This window comes from Hordeum vulgare, chromosome 2H (genome assembly GCF_904849725.1).
Source record: "Hordeum vulgare subsp. vulgare chromosome 2H, MorexV3_pseudomolecules_assembly, whole genome shotgun sequence".
In the NCBI taxonomy this organism is placed as follows: domain Eukaryota; kingdom Viridiplantae; phylum Streptophyta; class Magnoliopsida; order Poales; family Poaceae; genus Hordeum; species Hordeum vulgare.
In genome coordinates, this window is record NC_058519.1 from 139774749 (window position 1) to 139793731 (window position 18983).

At 43.6% G+C, this 18983-nt stretch overlaps 2 protein-coding genes across 4 annotated transcripts; both read right to left on the bottom strand.

Moving 5' to 3' along the window:
* Window positions 1-2028: 2028 nt before the first annotated feature.
* Window positions 2029-13052, bottom strand: LOC123425565. Of its 3 annotated transcripts, XM_045109255.1 has the most exons (16): window positions 12638-13052; window positions 10929-11143; window positions 10557-10690; window positions 10367-10477; window positions 10185-10286; window positions 9077-9185; window positions 8805-9005; window positions 8486-8654; window positions 8313-8394; window positions 8132-8225; window positions 6738-6834; window positions 6093-6186; window positions 5410-5482; window positions 4351-4524; window positions 2782-2904; window positions 2029-2440 (listed from the first exon to the last, which is right to left on the bottom strand). In XM_045109255.1, exons 1-16 carry the CDS (start codon window positions 12666-12668, stop codon window positions 2279-2281), a joined length of 1971 nt encoding a protein of 656 aa, XP_044965190.1. In that variant the 5' UTR covers window positions 12669-13052; the 3' UTR covers window positions 2029-2278. The 3 variants fall into 3 exon arrangements, with proteins under 3 accessions (XP_044965190.1, XP_044965191.1, XP_044965192.1); XM_045109256.1 differs by lacking the exon at window positions 12638-13052 and having other exon boundaries at window positions 10929-11150; XM_045109257.1 differs by lacking the exon at window positions 12638-13052 and having other exon boundaries at window positions 10367-10427; window positions 10929-11022.
* A 311-nt stretch (window positions 13053-13363) lies between these two features.
* On the bottom strand, window positions 13364-16780 carry LOC123425566 (ruvB-like 2). The gene is made up of 2 exons (XM_045109258.1): window positions 15861-16780; window positions 13364-14236 (listed from the first exon to the last, which is right to left on the bottom strand). Exons 1-2 carry the CDS (start codon window positions 16640-16642, stop codon window positions 13591-13593), a joined length of 1428 nt encoding a protein of 475 aa, XP_044965193.1. The 5' UTR covers window positions 16643-16780; the 3' UTR covers window positions 13364-13590.
* Window positions 16781-18983: the final 2203 nt, after the last annotated feature.

Genomic DNA, 18983 nt, shown 5'->3' on the forward strand with positions numbered 1-18983 from the left:
GCTAGTACGTATCTACGTAACTTTCTATGGCGTGAGAAGTGAACTGCTGCACTTGCTCATGAACAGCACTTGACACTTGACACTTGACAGTTCCTTCATTGTGTTTCTTCCATGGTTCCACCTTAGCATCCTTGTGCGGTTACCTCTTTCCGGTTCAGTCTCATCAAGGATCCGATCGTTCTCGTTCATCACGATCTCGTGCGGCCCGGAGATACGCGGGCGAGCTGAGCGTGAGCGGCGTCGCAGCTAACACAAAACTGCACATGGATCGGCGTCGACGTCAGGCAGGCCGGACAAGGACAACCGTCTGTAACCGAAACTCTCAACAGAAACTGCGATCAACCACAACAGCGAGCGAGCCGCGGTGCAGGTCCTTGCCAAGACGAGAGAACGGCCGGGTCGTTGCCCCATGAGATCATCAGACAAAAGCATCGGATGGCCGTGCAGCCACCGGCAGTCGCGTAAGATCATCGGCGCCGGCCGCAAGACTGGACAGGCGGCGCCGTTTCCTCTCGGGTTGTTTCGTTCTTTCTGGAATGCTCCAAAATGAAGATATGACAGAGGACGGTGCTGCGTAAACTGCTACCCGTCCGTACTTAGGCCGCTGCTTCTGCTAATCTAACGGACGGTGTTCATTCAGCCTAGATACCTTGAACCAATAGCACCGGCTGTCTGGTGTGCTGATGCTGATGGTGATGCATCTGGTCAATGGCAACAGCACCACGGGTGTCGCCAGTGGAAGAATCTCGCGGCTACAGTCAGCCTAGTGCAATAACGCAGGAGGAGGTTACGATACGACTCAAAAGTAGAGAAGAGAAGACGTCACATAATCAAACCTGAGTAGACCCATAATACTCCCTCCGTCACAGTTTATAAGACATGTACGTATATCTAGGTCGTCAATTGAACTTATATAAAATATATTGTTTAACATAAAAATTATATTATTAAAAAATAGAACATTTAAAATTATATTATTAAAAAATAGAACATCTAAAGTTTAGTTTAACTTAAATTAACGACATAGGTACACGTGCATGCTTTATAAACTGTGACGAAGGAAGTACTAACAGCTGGAGTAGATCGGCCAAGTGGCGAGCACATAAGCAGTGAGAGAAGAAGCTTTTCAATTAAACTAAACTTTGTGCGGGCGGTGCGGATCAAGGCAAGAGCTAATTGACAAGGGAGATGCCGGGGATCCTTTGGAATGATGATGGATCTGAGATAATGACTGTCCACTTGTGCGGACCCGCCCAACCTCCCCTCCCCAACAAGGTTAATCTTGTGCGATAATAAAGGATGACACAAACAACGTATACTATTGGCCAGATCCTGGAAGGGCTCTGGCCGCCGGGGGCCAAGGTGATGGGGCTACCAGACTGGAGAGGGACAGGGCACCATTGTGGCATTGTGTCACTTGATGAAATCAGAACCGATGCCACGGATTTTTCTGGCAAATAATAAAATGCACATCGAGCTCCAGAGGGGTGCCTGCCGTGCCCGTGTGTGTGGCCCATGATGCTGTTGCGTGTAGGCAGCACGCACTATGTCCGTACAACTTGGAGGAAGGTAGGGCAACTCGCAGGAAAAGAAAAAAGAGGAGGGTAGGGTAGAGCAGGAAGAAGCCGGAGCGAGTTAAGGGCCCGGATAAGAGAACAGCTGGGCTGGGGCCCATCTGCCCGTGTCGTGGCCCTGGGCCACAACATTTTAAATGGTTTTCGATGTGTCGCTGGCTGCGCGTAGCCAAAAGCTGGCAGACGAGATATTCGCTGGGATAGATTTTCTTTACAAGGGGATTCGTTTGAGACATATGGGTCCGTACCAGTGGTGAAGGAGGCAGCCTGGCGTTGTCGGCCAGTCAATTCCTTATTTGACTAGGCCCTTCAAGTGTCCTGGGGCTCTTTTGGCGAAAAACTCTTTCCAGGTATGGTTTCTGTCTCCCACTCTTCAGGTACTGTTCAACTGAAAACTCTCGACAGCAAGCGATTCATCATGGCGGGCGCAGCACAAACAGAAAAACAGACACGATTCAGAAAGAGCGCCCGTATATGTACAAGGCTCGGATGCCCACGCTACCATATTGTACTGCTCCCTCAGAATCCATATCAATTGTCGTTGATTTAGTACAAGTATCTACAACTACTATTAGCATTGACGAGTTTGATCAAAAGTGCTGTATTTCATCAGTTGGCTAATACAGTGTATAACAAGCCATGTACAACAACAGATGTGCTGCAATGGAAGAAAAGAACGACAATGACAGGTACCCATGGCTGCCCTAAGAACTGCAGGTGCGGTATACCTCACCGCGCATCACGTCGACTGGCCCATGATCATGTGCATAGCGATCCGGGCCAAGATACGCGCCGGTCTTCTCCAGGAGGGCCAAGGCCTCCTCCCTGCCGTACTTTGAGGAGTAAAGGTTCAAGTATTCAATGTCCTGCGTTACAAAATCGAGAAACAAGTGTTAGCTAGGAGTAAGTTTCTGTTTAAAGTGGAAATCTCGAAGAATTCATTTGATTATTGTAACCAATCTAGCCAAAAGTTGTACCCTTGGAAAACAAAAGGTAAGGTGAACTCGTGAAATAGGACAAAAATGAACTACTCACTCCCTTCACAAATATAAGATGTTTTGGATATTTCAATATGAACTACATACGGACTGAAATGAGTGAACAAGCACACTAAAATGCATCTATATACATCAGAATCAAAAAAGGTTAAAACATCTTATAACAGTGAACGGAGGGAGTAGCATTTTCAAAAAAAAAAAAGCATCACCTGCATGCCACTGAGAATGCGTTCAAGCCTGAGGGATGCAACTGGTTCCTTCGACGAAGAAAACACCTCACCAGGGTAAAACAGAACCCCGTCGCCTGGAGGAAGGCCGCGTCGGAAACAGATCTGCAACCACACATGTTTGAGAATAAGAGCAAACATAATATACCAAGTAAACAAAAACACAGTCTATATCTGAAATGCAAAATAAACATTGAAGTCAGAATAATGATGTCAGATACCTGAATTAACAGGAAATGGTATATTAAAGCACTAAATCGTATAACAATACAAATGCTGAAAGTGCAGTTTAAGATTAAACATACTACCTCCTTTCCGGTTTTATTAGGCTTGCGTGTATCTCTAGGTTGACAAATAGATCAACGTAATACAAGTTATATCACAAACGGTATATCATTAGAAACTTCAAATCATATACTCCTTGTGGTGTAATCTTTAGACTATACAACTAATCTTATGTTGGTCAAATTATAGATTTAGGGATACGCACATGCCTAGTAAACCGAAAAGGAGGTAATAGAACATAAGACAATCTCAAACCTATAAATATCATCCATATATACGCTAAAATAAGAGTTACTAGATACATCTTCATTATACCTCTATAGTCTTACTTTAGTAAGAAAACTATCTTCTCACTTTCTACACATTTATACTTGTTACACAACAGCAAGCATCTTGTATGCATAGGAGTTCAACATCCAAACCCATGTGCAGGTAATATTTCTCAAAAATACCGTAGCTTTTTTATAATATGAGCACCAAATACAATAAATTTGAACTATTCCCAATCAAGTTCATAGATGGGAACATAAAACAACAATCATATTTCATGCAGGCCAACTACCTCCATGTCTAGCAACAAAATATGAATGTGAACTTGAAACTTCCATGAGCAAGCAAGTATCATAAATCATGTTTTCTTGCTTATAATGCAACACAAACATTATTTTAAAACTTATAACATACCAGCATATCTCCTTTTCAATTCTTCCAACACAAAATGAATCTACTAGAACTTTTTAAGAGATGTTTGATGTATTAGGGCATCTACAACGGTAAACGCTTGTGAAGATGCTAACAGTGAAAAGAATTAATATTACAAAATTAAAAAAGTGCCTAAGTGCCCTACCTTACAACGGCAGGCCCTAATTACATGGTTAAATTGAACTACCAGGGGGCTTCGCCTGAGAAGAAAAACAATGAAGTGCTCGGTGCACGGTCTCGCGCCGATGCTACACATATCGTTGTGATTCCAGTGGTAACTGCCCAAACAACCAGGAATCTGATCCTGGCGCCCGTGCTAAGCGCCGGGCGTTGTACAAGCCCTTAGGAACAACCTCCAAAAAATACTTGGAATTTTTTGTCAATTTGGTGCTTGAACAAGGGTTTGGTACTTGAACCAGGAGATATTTCAAACTTGCACCCCACATGTTACCGGAACAAAACTAACAGGCAACTTTCACACAAATTATTTATATAGAAAATGATCACGCCCTTCAGATTAATGTCACCTCATTGTATCAAGAGGTTTTCCAATGTATAGCGTACCTCTGCACTTGGAATCATAGCCTTCTCGTAGCAGTTGGTACCCCAGTAGAGAAATCCTGTGCCACCCTCCTTCCATGCTCTCCACATCACTGCCCGATGCTGGGTTCCGCGCATCCCAAGGTGCCAATTTGGTTGAGGATCAGAAGGGCCCATACAAACATATGTCCACCACTCCTAGATACGATTAAGATGGTTTCATCAAGATACGAGACAGAAACTCAAGAAACCAGAGAGCATCATATGTGCATACCTGACAGAAAATTTCATAAATAATAAAACCACTCTATATGAGAAAGCCATATAAAATGTCATTGTCCAGGACAGTTTTTCTAAGGAGGTTGACCAGGAAACTTGAGATGGTTCATAGTTAAAACAGTAGGCTTGGCCGATTGGTGATCGAACAACCTAAAATACAGATGCCAATAGTACTCAACCATATCATTAAACTTGTATAGAAAGGTCTGAACCTCTGACTGCATTGGCAACACACACGAAATTCTTCACTGCATCATTGAAAAGAGAGGAATTTGACAAAAGAACCCACATTATTTGAGGGGCTATTTCATTTTTTGGCCTCAGAGCACCACCAGTGCCGACACTGAAGTAGACTTACAGACATTGTATCTATAGCATCAGATAAATTAATGAACGAGAAACTAAGAATAGCAGAAGGATGGTACACAGGAATGCATGCAAATGCAGTTACTGGGCTAACATTGTCCATAGAAACACTGCTCGTAAAAGAAAATGTTAAGGAATGTACATGTCATATTTTCATAAACCCACACAAGCTGGCATACTGTCACCCAACAACTTTAATTATAGTTCTGATGAAATATACCAATTGATCAGAACAAAGTTAGTCGGAAAATAACGCTGTAACTTCATGAGACCCTTTAAGCATGGACCACACTTCCTAGAATTTGAAGTAGAAAATCAAAGCAGTAAAAACAATGTGTTTTTAAGATAATGTAAGGATCATCCTGCTGGCCGCAAAGAAACTGCATAAGGAAAATGGCATAAATCAAAACTAAGTAGAAAGACAGAATCTGTAATTACTTCACCAAGGTCAGGTCGTAGTTCGGCAATAATATCCTTCACTAAGTCCTCTCTTGTGCCAAGAACCCATTCACTGTATACAAAAAAAATCAGTGATGGAAATGGTTCTTTAGTCCTGCTAGATATGCATTTTGTTAACAAGTCCAAAATTGAACAGTGCATGACACTTTCATTAGTTCGCACCAAGCCACCAATACTTTTACTAGCCTAACTATCACATATTTCACACATCCTCAACATGTACAAGAGCTCTCAGTTTCATCAAATTGTCAATCCCATGTCAGCACAAAATTTATCTCAAACAGGGAATTGATACTTTCATATTGTTTGGTCTACTTTTGTTAACAGAACTACCACTAATTATCTAAACCCTGTGCACTCTACAAACAGCACAGGCTCGGGATTGGTATGAAAAGAAAATTCAAGATGTAGATAGCAGAGTAACACTTTAATGTTCTCAAACTTACACGTTTTGTGTTCAGAACCAAAACGTCGTGAATCAATTATTTTCACTTATTGTTGCATTAGTATAGATGCTACAGGAAACTGAAATAGACATTGTTTCATATCCATATAGCTGGAAAAGCAGGTCCATATCATGCCAAATCAGTATGACATCAGATGTTCCAGTTTTTGCAACCTAGCAATCCAGAATAAACACACAGGTGCCGAACAATGCATACCTAGTGCAAAAGATTTGTGTATGCGGACGTAGAACATTTGGAACTTTCGCAAAAGCCTCAAACGTAGAAGGAGCCAGTTCAGAACCACTTGGACCTATATTAGTCATTCAAACTGTAAGAAGAAATGACATATATGCTAAAGAAACTTAAGGCTTCCCAAGTGCCAGCTTCCATATAAACATTATCCAAATGTCCAGAAAACGTAATACCAGGCTGGGTAACAGAAGTATTTTACCTCATGAGTCGCAAGCAAGTAATCAGATGTTCATTTAAGAAAACATATACAAAGCAATCATAGTAGCTTAGCAATAAATAAATAAACAAATAAATAATTCTATGGTACATCAAATCTCAACAGAGTGAAAACTAGTTGGAACTTGGAACATCTCAAACTTCAAGATGGAACCCAAAAGAATTGTAATTATTCAACCCCATGTTTGATTCATTTTGCCACAAACTTCCAACATTCGTTAAGCTGATTAAGTAACTTAGGCTATATATCCACCACAGTACAATGATTTCTCAGCACAAATACATGCATACTCATTTCACATCCAAATAAGTAGTGTTTTTTAAACAAGTGTACATAATGAGAAGTGCTTTATGTTTTGTCATATATGAGTCCAAGTATGGAAGTATACTGACCAGCATAATAAGTTGTTAAAATACGCACATCAGGTGTGTATGTCCTTAACTCATTAGAGATGTTGCAGATCACTTCGTACTGCTCCATATTCAATGGCTGAAAAAATAAGAACAATTGTAAGATGATCATATCTATCTCTCTGGATGAGAAGAACAGGTGGGCCATATACATGAGTTGATGTGGTTTGACGCATCAGCATAGAGTTCAACTGATTTGGCACTTAAGGACTTAAGCACATGTATAGCACCTGAATGTATAGGTGCAATAGTGCAAACCATTTTAGTTTCAGCACCAGATTAAAATGGACCCACAAGAACGAGATGCTTCATAAATCATTGCATGACCCTTCACAGTTTTAACTTTTAACGTCACACTCAAGCAAGTTAGAAGAGATGAAATGTAGAGGTTTGCTACAAAGAAACTTTTGTCTTGTTCTTTCCTACTTTATTTCAACTCTTAGATTGTCAGGGATTACAGTTTTTCACGCAAAAAGAATTAACCCAATGAATGAAGCTATGCTAAGTTGGAACAGTTTTTCACGTAAAAAGAATTAACCCAATGAATGAAGCTACGCTAAGTTGGAATCTACCTTCAAAACTTTATTTCCTGATTCTCTTTTTATGTTGATTTGGTGCTCAAACCAAAAAGGGTTGAGTAGCGTAGCTGTATATATTACCTCATGGTTTGCACCAGAATATTGCCAAGGTGCAACCATCAGCTGCTAGCACATAGAAGGTCGAGGCTACACTCACAACTCACATAGAACAAACCGTCAATATACAGTTTTCTCAAGAATCAGGATATCCTAGGAGCATAGAAGCAACTTATAGTTTGGGATCTACCCTTCGAACCAATTAAGGAAGGATTAGCTCAACAGTCAGCAGTTACATGTAGCAGTGTGTACTGAGCACTAGTGTTCTTTGACATGTTGCATTGGCATCATTATATAACAAAAGCAGTTGCGCTCATCCAAATTAAACAAAAAATGCTTAGGTAGCATTGACTATTAACTACCCTGTGTTTCACGATACTGATAACTAATGCAAATGCAATTAGGGACCAAAATACCCTCAATAACATCTCAAGCATGTAACATGGGTAACAAATACAGGAAATTCACAGGTTTGATAGGGCAATTTGGGAAGTTCTCCTAGGGATTAATGAGTTATATCTTTCTATTTACGACGCTTTAGCCTGGCATGGTTCCTTAATTGCTGTTAGTCATAACTCATAACTATATTATCGTTCCAACTGCATAGAACTAGGCAGGACCTAATGGAATCTGATAACCGATGTGACATCACACTACATAATATAAGCATAGAAACGCTCGCACTTCGTGTTGTAGAACCATGGCACTCGATATATGTAGCATAGAAGTAAAATCATGCACCTCATCCCACAAGTAGAAGTAAGCTTTCGACCAATGAGGCTCTGTTTTCAAGATTTCAACCTCTCTTCGCAGAGAATTTTTTGCTGCATCCGTACTGTTGTGCATCAAGAAAGGAGCGAAATTAATAGAAGAAAGGAAGTAAACAAGCTGACATGCAATTTTGTAGGAATTATAGCATTACCACGACAGAATAGGCGCATACGGTACAGCATATGCTGCGAGTCTTGGATCAGAGTAATATTCATTAGCCTTTGGATGATCAGCTAAAAGAACAAAAACAAAGTGGGAAAGTCACATCTGAGAATAAATTTACATAAAGCAGCATCTCTTTTTTTTTGGAAATAGATGCATTACCAGGCCAAGGGCATGTGTATGCAAGAATACGCATGCTATCGCCCCATCTGCAGAAAAATGGACTGATTCTGTACTGGAGGAGCCACCCGAAGTGATGATCCAGTGCATCATACCACCCTTTGGTGCCATGCTCCAAACAAAACCGATCTTCAATGACAGTTTCAGATATCTAACATAGTTAATGGACAACAAATGCATACAAATACAATTCAAATGAGAAATAATGATAGCTGCAATACCCACATAGACAACTCAAACATAAATTCTCATAAGATGCCACAACGTTACTACATACTAAAGGAGATAACTGCAAGGATACACCAAAAACAGCAGGTAAAGAAGGTGTGAGTGGGAGAGTGAAATCCCACACAGTCAGGCTTAACTTGACACGAACAGCAACATTGTTCAGAACATCTTCATCCATCATGTCTCCTAATCCATTATTCTCATGGTAGTCCTGGAATGCTGGAAGTACTAGCATCCTCCTCAGTGTAGTTGAAGTTGATGATAGTCTTAGTATCTGCATGTTATAGCACTGTAAGAAAATGAATTATATGGTTAATATGTGAAGTGTTATTGACAGATAAATACCATTTCCTCTGACGACAAGTGGTCTCTGGATTCAGTGATGTCAAGACAAGTCTTTAATCCTTTATACAGCTGGTATCTCTCAGATTTTAGTAACGAGTCTGCCCTGGAACTGCCACCAAATACATAGCAAAAGATAACAGTTAATAACTCAAATGATGAATAACTAGTAGCACATAGATGCATATATGGCTACAATTCCAGACTAAATATCACCTGCACACACGTTACCACCTGCAAGCATCAGATTGGCACACATCCAATACCCGCATCTGAGACCTAATCTAAGAATTCTAGCTTCAGGATGAATAAGAACTATTTATAAAAATGTTTGCTTGTTTCATGAACTGAACCTCATCCAATTTACTAACATTATTGAAAGCATATAAGCCAATCAGACTCGTGAACTCACACTAGGTTTCAAATTAGCACTTCATATGGGATCATGATAATGAGTCCATGGCAAGTTCAAAAACTTGGAACAAACAGAAAACATGTCTTGGTTTTCATAAGATGCAACTATAGAAAACTCATATCAAGCTCTTATGGCTGGATTTTCCACCGACAATATATACTAAGAGAATATGACCCTACAGTAATACGAATTATTTCCAATACTCCCTCCGTCTCGGTGCATTAGGCATCTTACGAAAATCAAATAATCCCAAAACGCTAAGGCACATTACAGTAGTACTAGTTGCATGCATATTAATTAGACCCCATCTATTAATTGAAAGACCAATGCGTGCAGTTTATGCGACACGCTTTTTGGATTTGAAGAGGTCTCCTAATTAATAGCACGTGTTTAGTTGAGAAAGAAATAGTGTGATTGACTTCCTCTGCGATTGAACTTCTTCTCCTACCCCAATCTATGCGTTTCTAGGTTGAAGTACATCATCTAAGATGCCTAATGCACCGAGACGGAGGGAGTACTTCATATGTCTTCTCTACCATATGCAATGTGTATTGATATCTCGTTCCAGTATGCCATTTGGTCACTTGCGTAAGTGGTTAGAATTTGTCCTCATGTTTGTCTCCGAGCAATTCGAGCAGATTATACTACCATACGTGACAAAGTACATGACCAAATAAGTAGCCAATTTAAGCTTACTCTGAATCTGCCCTCACAGCAGTAATAAATATTTCTCCTTCATATAGACCAGGCTGTTGCCCACAAGGAACATTTAGTGAGATCCATACTGCAGTTGTCTCCCTGCAAAACAAAAGCAAATGCAATTAAAAAAATGAAAACAAATGTCTTTACCATGGCTATCTAATGCACAGAAGCAGTACCCAGGAAGTAGGTTTATTTGAGGACTCGACGGATCAATAGGCACAAGAGCATCTGGTACACCTAATATAGGCACCACACGTCGCAGCGTTATAGATTGACCAACCACTAACCTGATACAGTATTGTTATAATCATCCAATACACATGTTGGTTACTCCCTGAATGAATTTAAATTTTAAAACAAACAAACCTGCCTCCAGTGGATGAGCATAGATCAGTGCACTGCATCTGCACAGGCCCTGCAATACCTGAAACCCATGAAACCTTTGGACGTAATGCGATTTGAAAACTTTCTCTTTCATTTCTTGCCGCCAAAAGGTTGACCTGAAGGGATTTTGGAAGGGACAAAATAAAATATGAGGAATCTAATAGTAACAGAGAAGTACAAAATCATAAAGTAGTAGAATTGATGAACAGCACCATATCCCAAGTAAAAGTCAAAAGAAGAAGAAAGTCAGAAGGAACAGAAATATGGCACGACACTAGAACATTCTGCATATTGCTGTGAAGCAAGAGATAATATGTCCTTCTAGCAGTGTTAATAAAATTAAGTGCAGCTTACCTGTTCTAGAGGTCGAGGTGCTTCTTGTTGGCTAACATTTGCTGTGCTGGGCATAGACCACACATGCAAAAGATCTGTCGAATGTACCTTTGTAGGGTCAATCACACTAGTACCTAGATGAGACCCCTGTAAGCCTCCATGCACCCAGCCATAACTAGTCCCTCCTCCAGCTACACCCTCCACAGGTGGTACAGATATTTCTTCCGTCTTATTTCCTGGCATAAGAACAAAAAATATCTATGACAGGCGACATAACCAGAATTTAAGTTCCAGACCTTCCTTCATTGCTGATAAATGTAAGTCAAAATCTCAAATCTACACAAAAGAATAGTTATCAACCAGTAGTTCTTGTATGCATAAGTCATTTCCAGTTGTGACATACAATGAATGCAATGAACTCATACACACAGTTGTTATTGTTAAGCTTCATGCACTAGCCAACGCAACCAAAAGTCCGAACTGATGGAAAGGGCTAGGAAATCCACATATACACTTCAACAGTTATATGAGGCTCCAATACTTGTATTTCAGAACAAACAGACTGAGAAAATATTGACTGTGCAAGTTATGCATAAACTATGTAAGCTTTTAAATATTGTGCCTGTTTTCCTGATGCAACTAGAACACCTTCATCATGGTGCACATGCCTTGTACAACTAAACCATAATTCCTGGGTTATAGCTTACAACTAGGGAATTAGGCAAACGGACAGTTAGGTGAATCATTGGCTACCATCTCCTAACATTGTCTGAATCTGAACCCAAAGTGCCTGATAAATATGGATGCATGGATTAGTCCCAGTTCTACGAGGAGTCGAAATTCAGTTGTACGCAGATAACCAGGATATCGTATAGTATAGGTGAGCGTCATTAAGCTCGCATGGAGTGGGTGCCTAAGAATTCAATAAGCTGGGAGAGAGGGAAAAAATAGGTAGGCTTTTTACGCATTCACTCAGTGGGATGATGCCTTACATGATTCATTTCTTAGTTTGCAATCGCATCTGCTTGCTGGAAACTATGTGTGAACCAACAGATGGATTCGGTTTGCAGGTGATCACTAAACTGAACGGGTACACTCTCTTAAGCTCAGAACTGAGAACAGCATGGGATCAGACAAATGACCAATCCCATCTGAAATCCAGTTGTACGCAGATAACCAGGATATCATATAGTATAGGTGAGCGGCATTAAGCCCGCATGGAGTGTGTGCCTAATGACCAATCTGTGCCCTTAGGTGATCACTAAACTGAACGGGTACACTCTCTTAAGCTCAGAACTGAGAACAGCATGGGATCAGACCAATGACCAATCCCATCTGAAAATAATAATTGAAATCCACACTAGCTACAACACCTCCACCCAAGCTGTGCTCAGTGATGAGGCTGGAGCCAAACTTATAATCGTAATGCTGATATATACGACGATAACCGACCCTTGTATACACGCGGATGCCGAGGGTAACAGCGAGCAAGCTCGACGCATTGCGCGGCACAAGGCAGCCTCAGCTCGTGCGCGGTAGATTTCAGCCTCGCCACCGCCGACACGCGAACACCGGCGCTCGCTAGTCCTACTGCGGCAGCTCCCACGCGCGAAGCAGCTGAAGCAAACGGAGACAAAATGGGCGCAGGGGGGGTCGGACCGGACGGGCGATCGAGCTGTCCCGGGCAGCAATCCAGTTGGACGAGGCCGCGGAGAGAGGGGCGGGCGTACCTGCGGCGGAGCTGGGGTCGCTGGATTCCATGGCGCCGGCGGCGGGGAGCGATCGGGTCGGTCGAGGAGGTGGCGCAGAGCGTGGGCTGCTCTGTTGGATAGTGGGGGAGGGGGGATGAGGGGAAGGAGGTGGGGAATGGGGGGGAAGCGAGGACGGTTTCCTTTGTTGATGGTGCTGTCCAATGTCCCGACTCCCGAGAGAAGGACGAGGGCCCCACCCCACCACGGAGCGGAACCACGTCGCCCCGAGCGCGGGGGGGCGCACGCGCGGCCCGGAGCACCGAGCCCGGCCGTGGCGGCCTCTCAATGATCGATCGATCGCGCCGGCGACCGCGTGTGCCGCGCCGCGCGGCTTGCGAAATCGCCTTTGTGCTATGCGGTGGCGTGGTACCGTGCGTGTGTGTCTGCCTCTAGAAGACGCGCCCAATTGAGTATTGTCCCGCTTCAGATTAGAATCGTCAGTCAGCAGCTCATTTCATCTTGGGCAGATGCGATCTAAATCCTGTTTCACAGCTACTGTACCTTGCTTCCATTATTCAGATCAGACCATTCTCGGCCAGTAGCATGTCAGGGGCAGACTACTACGGTTTCAGACACTTTTTACACCTTCCAAGGACACATGCTGGTTGCTGCACAGCCGTTCTAACTGCAGCTTGTAATCCCTAATTATCCTGCACCTTTTCCCACCAAACAGAAACGACATATAAACTGATGACGCACGTAACAAAAAATGGAAAAGAACTGAACGGACAAGCCTGAGACGGAAGATTCCTCAGGATACACTCAACTGTGAAGTCACCGGTTACAGCCGTTAACATAGCTCACAGCACCCATCAACCGTGCCTTCAGGTAAAATCATCTCACGCTTAACACTAATCTAAACGAGCAAGCAGAATCCACAAGATACACGAGCCATACAAACCAACCCACAGTTACATTGCAAAAATTCCCGTCTAGGGCTGCATGGCGTCATCCCCATCTGAATCCCCTTGCACTTCACTGAACATGTAGTCACTCTGGCTGTCGATCAAGAACTGTGTCGATCTCTTCACGTCCAGAAACAGGTGGTACACCCGGCTTATGTCCTCCATCTCCACCACCTTGCCCTTGCGCTTCTGGCAGGCCAGGCCGGCAGAAGTGATAAGCTGGATCGCGTACCTGAGCGAGGTCTCGGTACCAATCTTCGTGAGCAGATCCTTGCCCTCGGCAGACATTTCAACGTCTTCTTCCTCGCACCTGATGTCTAAGATCTTCCGGATCTCCTCCGCCGAGTATGGCTGTGTCGTGATGATCAAGAGGCGGTCGAGGAAATCGGTCGGTATACCATGTGGTGACCGGTAATTGGTCCCGCGTATGGTTGTAATGCCTCGATTCGTCGCAATAACGAGGATCGGAGCCATGTCATTCTCCAAAGCACGGTTCAGGAAGGAGAAACACTCGATGTCTAGCATGTGGACTTCATCGATAAACAGAACACCAGGAACAATCTCAGCCTTCCCTTCCTCTCTCCACTCGGCAACTTTTGTGTCAATCTGCTCCCTAACCTCTGCACGAATCTCACCAGTGTCACCAGTGAAGAGTGCAAGGAAGCCTTGTGTCCTGAACAGGAATAAAAAGATAACAAAAATTAGTTAGTTGGGAATTAAATTCCTAAAGCAAACTACACTCGAATATGCATATGAAACAAAATACTCTTTTGTATCAGATGATATGATCAAGGATGGGAAGGCGGGGAAGAAAACTTTGCTGGTATAAACAAGATTGTAACAGAGAAGTTTGAAAAGGTTCAAAACTATCCAAAGAAGCAGTATCATCTAAGAGAAGTAAAATCAATAGTTTCACATAGAAGACCTTTAGCTAATAACAGCATAAATATCGGTAGCACATATCTGCAGAATGTATGGATGCAAAAAATATGCATCTTTGAGAACAGCTTCTGTTTCCTTACAAATGTATCATCTAACTTGTATCAATAGGATTGACTTATGTTCATGGAACCATGTTTCTTAACATGAGCATCCCTGTAACAAACTGGATGCTGCAAGATTTTCCAGATCATTTCTTTGGTAAGAGTGCAACGATCTTACTGGATAACAAAGCACCCTGTATTTCTCTATGAACCAAAAAGCATAACAGATACCAGTTTGCGCATCCAAGACCAGATGCTATCCAAGGAGACCACCTTTTCAAAGGTACTCCCTCTTATATTTCTTTACGGAGAGAGTATCAGCTATTCTTATGGCATGATAAACTGGCACACAGTCTCAACTGCACCTTTGAATTACCCTCATAACTCTATTATATTTAACAGTTGTTAACAGGTTTGGTGTTTCATAGGCAGCGGATATTGGTTGCAGGATCTAAATTGCCTAGAAACTAATCTCAGGAATGAATTGCTCAAAACCAATAGCACATCAGGACTGTGGCCTTGTAGATTAAAATTAACAATTAGCTGATCAGCAACTTGTTTTAACATTCAACCAACATGGCGAGATAAACATGAAAATGTGGTTTATATTACAATACTGTTGCACGTGAGATGTGAGAACTGATTACAATTTCTATATCCAATGTTGGTTATGTCATGCATTCATGTATATGCCTACAATTTTAAATGCACTAATCAGAAGTCTCTGCTCAGATTTGTTCCAAATTAAAGCTCAGAGCAAAACTAGCTCGAATAACTAGCAGTTAGGTGATCCTCAATTCCTCATCACTAACATAAAGATAATTATGTTCGAATCAGTATATAGGTAAGGCCTAAAACAACAATAGATTGGCACACTGAAGCAGATAATTTCACAGTTCAGACTGTGGAAGTGAACCATACAAGGCAAGGCAACCTTTGACATAGGGTTACCGGATATACTTTGCTAAGCGAGTGCAAACAGTAAAAATAGTCATTTGTGCAGATTTTTTAATAAACAATACAAAAATAGTTCAAAATCCCGACAGTTATCCTTATAAAATCCTTTATGCCCAAATGTATATATAATCCTTTAGGGAGACGTTTAACTAGCAAGTGTTTTCTTGTGACGGTAATGAGCAAAACCAACCACCCTTCGAGATTTCTATCTACAGTACTAGATTGTGAAGGTTCAATGCAAATTCCTGTCGAATTTCTACAGGTAAGAGAAGTGGCTTAATTGTATCTGCACACACTTTATATTTGACCCCAATTCTCTAACTAGGGCGAACTTCTGCGAAGGGGGTGTGGAGTTACCTGCTATTGATGACATCAATCTCATGTAAGGTAACGCAGTGCATAACCTCCTTGCGCTTCTGGAGCTCTCCTTCGGGGCACTTGACAAACTTGGTGTGCGAACCAACGGCATCATAATCCCGTGACCTCCCGATGGAGCGGCCAAGCTTAGTAACCTTCCCAGAGGCCTTGTCGAGCGCAATCACATCCCCGCTCTGTACCTTCTCCTTCCCCAGGGCCTCAATCATCTTCCCACCCAGCTCATACACCGTCTCCATGTCCGTGGTCTTCAGCGTGAGCCTCCCAGTCTTCCCGGCCGCGGCAGCACCTGAAGGTATGCCCGAGCTGCTACTGGCGGAGACAGGGCGGTCGATTGAGATCTCAACGACCTCGCCCTCAATGATCTCCGCTTCCTCCTTGATGCGAACGCCAATGGCGCGGCGGAACGCCTGGGTGAGAGCCTCGGTCTTGGAGAGGTCGAGGGAGAAGAGCTCGGAGGCAGCGACGGAGGCGAATGGCGTCTCAGCGCCGAGCGACTTGGCGATGCCCATGGCGAGGGCGGTCTTGCCGGTCCCTGGCTGCCCGGCGAGGAGGACGGCGCGGCCGGCGATCTTCCCCTGGCGGATGAGCTGGAGGATGAGTCCAGCGGCACGGCGCGCGGGGAGCTGGCCGACCATCCCCTCCGAGGCATCGCGGGCCTCGATGGAGGAGTCCAGCCCCAGCCCACGGATGTGGGAGTGCGCGCCTATGCGCTCGATGCGGGTTAGGTCGCGGCTCTCCGACAGCCGCTTCAGCTCCGCCATGATCACCTCCCGCCGCCGCCGCCGCCGCTGCTTAGATGTTGCCCGGAGATGGGGGCGAAAGGTTTAGGACGAGAAGGGGAACGAGCTAGGGTTTAGCAGTCGCCGGTCAGGTGGAGATATATGAAGGCGGGGGGGAAGAAAACAGGGGGAGAAAATGTAAAGAGCGAAAGTGTTGCTGTTTGTCCTCTTGATCAATCATAATGGGCCGGTACCTTCAGCCCAGATGTGCTATTCCTCCTCCTCGAAACTCCAGTGGCAACGCAAGCTCCGCTCAAAAAAAAAAAAAACGCTGTACTCATACGTCTGATTGTTTCCCATCATCACACCAATCATATAACCTTGATTCGGTTTTCATCGAATGGTGGAGAAACTCTCCTCGCTCTCCACTCCCACGCATCCATTAATCACGGAAGAAAGCTGCCTCCTAGCATGTTAATCATGCACCCACAATTAGAAAAATCAAAACAGATTCATAGACCACAATTGGTCGCTTGGCACGCCTATGTCCATCTCCAAACTTTCACTACATGTACTGCTCCAATCCCTATCAGGGGAGCAGTGGTTGGTCGTTCACATCACCAAAGGTGGTTGTAGCAGCTCGCATCCTCGGCAAAGGTGGCCGCCTTGACCCACTCCGGCAAGCGCCAAATCCGATCTCATACATTGCTAGATGTGTGCCCCCACCGTTGCCTCCATCGTCGGTTCAACGAGGTTGCACGTCGACGATCTTCCTCGCCTCCCGTTTCCATATCTCAGGTCCACGGTGAATGTCTCCCATGAAAGGCTAACAATCTCGTTGCAGTGTCTATTGATTTGTCTTATTTCTTGTCAATTTCACAGATCAAAACTGTATGATGCAAACAATTGACACTCTTATTTAGAAGCAGATTTGTCACTGTATTACTTCTTCCGTGACGACGCTGGTGCGTACAAGCTTGTACGCTGAAGACGATGTCATCTTCATAAACCCGATACGTCAACAAATAGACAGTCTTCTAGAGCTGTTCCAACGGTTTGGCGATGCCACGGGCCTACGCATAAATTTCTCCAAGTCCTCGACGGTACCCATTAGATGCAATGAAATAGATATACAAGTTTTTATTCAAACTTTTAACGGAAGCACGACGACCTTTCCTATTAGATACCTAGGTCTTTCAGTTACAATCGGGCGTGTTAGACTAGTTCATCTTCAACACATTCTCGACAAGATCAAAGCTCGGCTCACGGGTTGGAAGGGTAGGCTTATACCGCTGGCAGGCAAGCGTATCCTGGTACACTGCGTGCTCTCGGCCATGCCAACCTTCGCGCTCACGACCATGTGTGTGCCAAAGAAATTCTTCAAAGATGTAGATAAATCATGACGTCGCTTCCTCTGGGCTCGAGACGAGGAGCTTACTAGAGGTAAATGCAAAGTGCGATGGAGCACACTGGCCACGTTGGAGCAACACGACCGGGTGGCATTCACGGCCTACCCCGTTTTGCATGCGCCCTACGCCTGCGTTGGTTATGGCATGCATGAAGACAGCCAGATAGACCCTGGGTCAGTACTGGCTCACCGTGCGACGCCTTCGACAGGGCGATGTTCGCGTGCTCTACTGTGCTGATGATTGACGACGGGAATACAGCCCGCTTCTGGTCCTGCTCTTGGCTGGGGGGAGGCAGCTATGCCAAGCTTTTCCTACCCTATTCTCCAGATCATTCGGGAAGAATAGAACGGTGAGAGATGCGCTACATGAAGACACATGGATCCTAGTGTTGGAAATATGCCCTAGAGGCAATAATAAAATGGTTATTATCATATTTCCTTGTTCATGATAATCGTCTATTGTTCATGCTATAATTGTATTAACAGGAAACAGTAATACATGTGTGAATAAATAGATCACAATGTGTCCCTAGCAAGCCTCTAGTTGGCTAGCTCGTTAGTCAATAGATGATCATGGTTTCCTGATCATGGGCATTAGATGTCATTGATAACGGGATCACATCATTGGGAGAATGATGTGATGGACAAGACCCAATCCTAAGCATAGCACTAGATCGTATTGTTCGTATGCTAAAGCTTTTCTAATGTCAAGTATCTTTTCCTTCGACTGTGAGATTGTGCAACTCCCGGATACCGTAGGAGTTATTTGGGTGTATCAAACGTCACAACGTAACAGGGTGGCTATAAAGGTGCACTACGGGTACCTCCGAAAGTGTCTGTTGGGTTGGTACGAATCAAGATCGGGATTTGTCACTCCGTGTGACGGAGAGGTATCTCTGGGCCAACTCCGTAGAACATCATCATGAGCTCAATGTGACTAAGGAGTTAGTCACACGATGACGTGCTACAGAACGA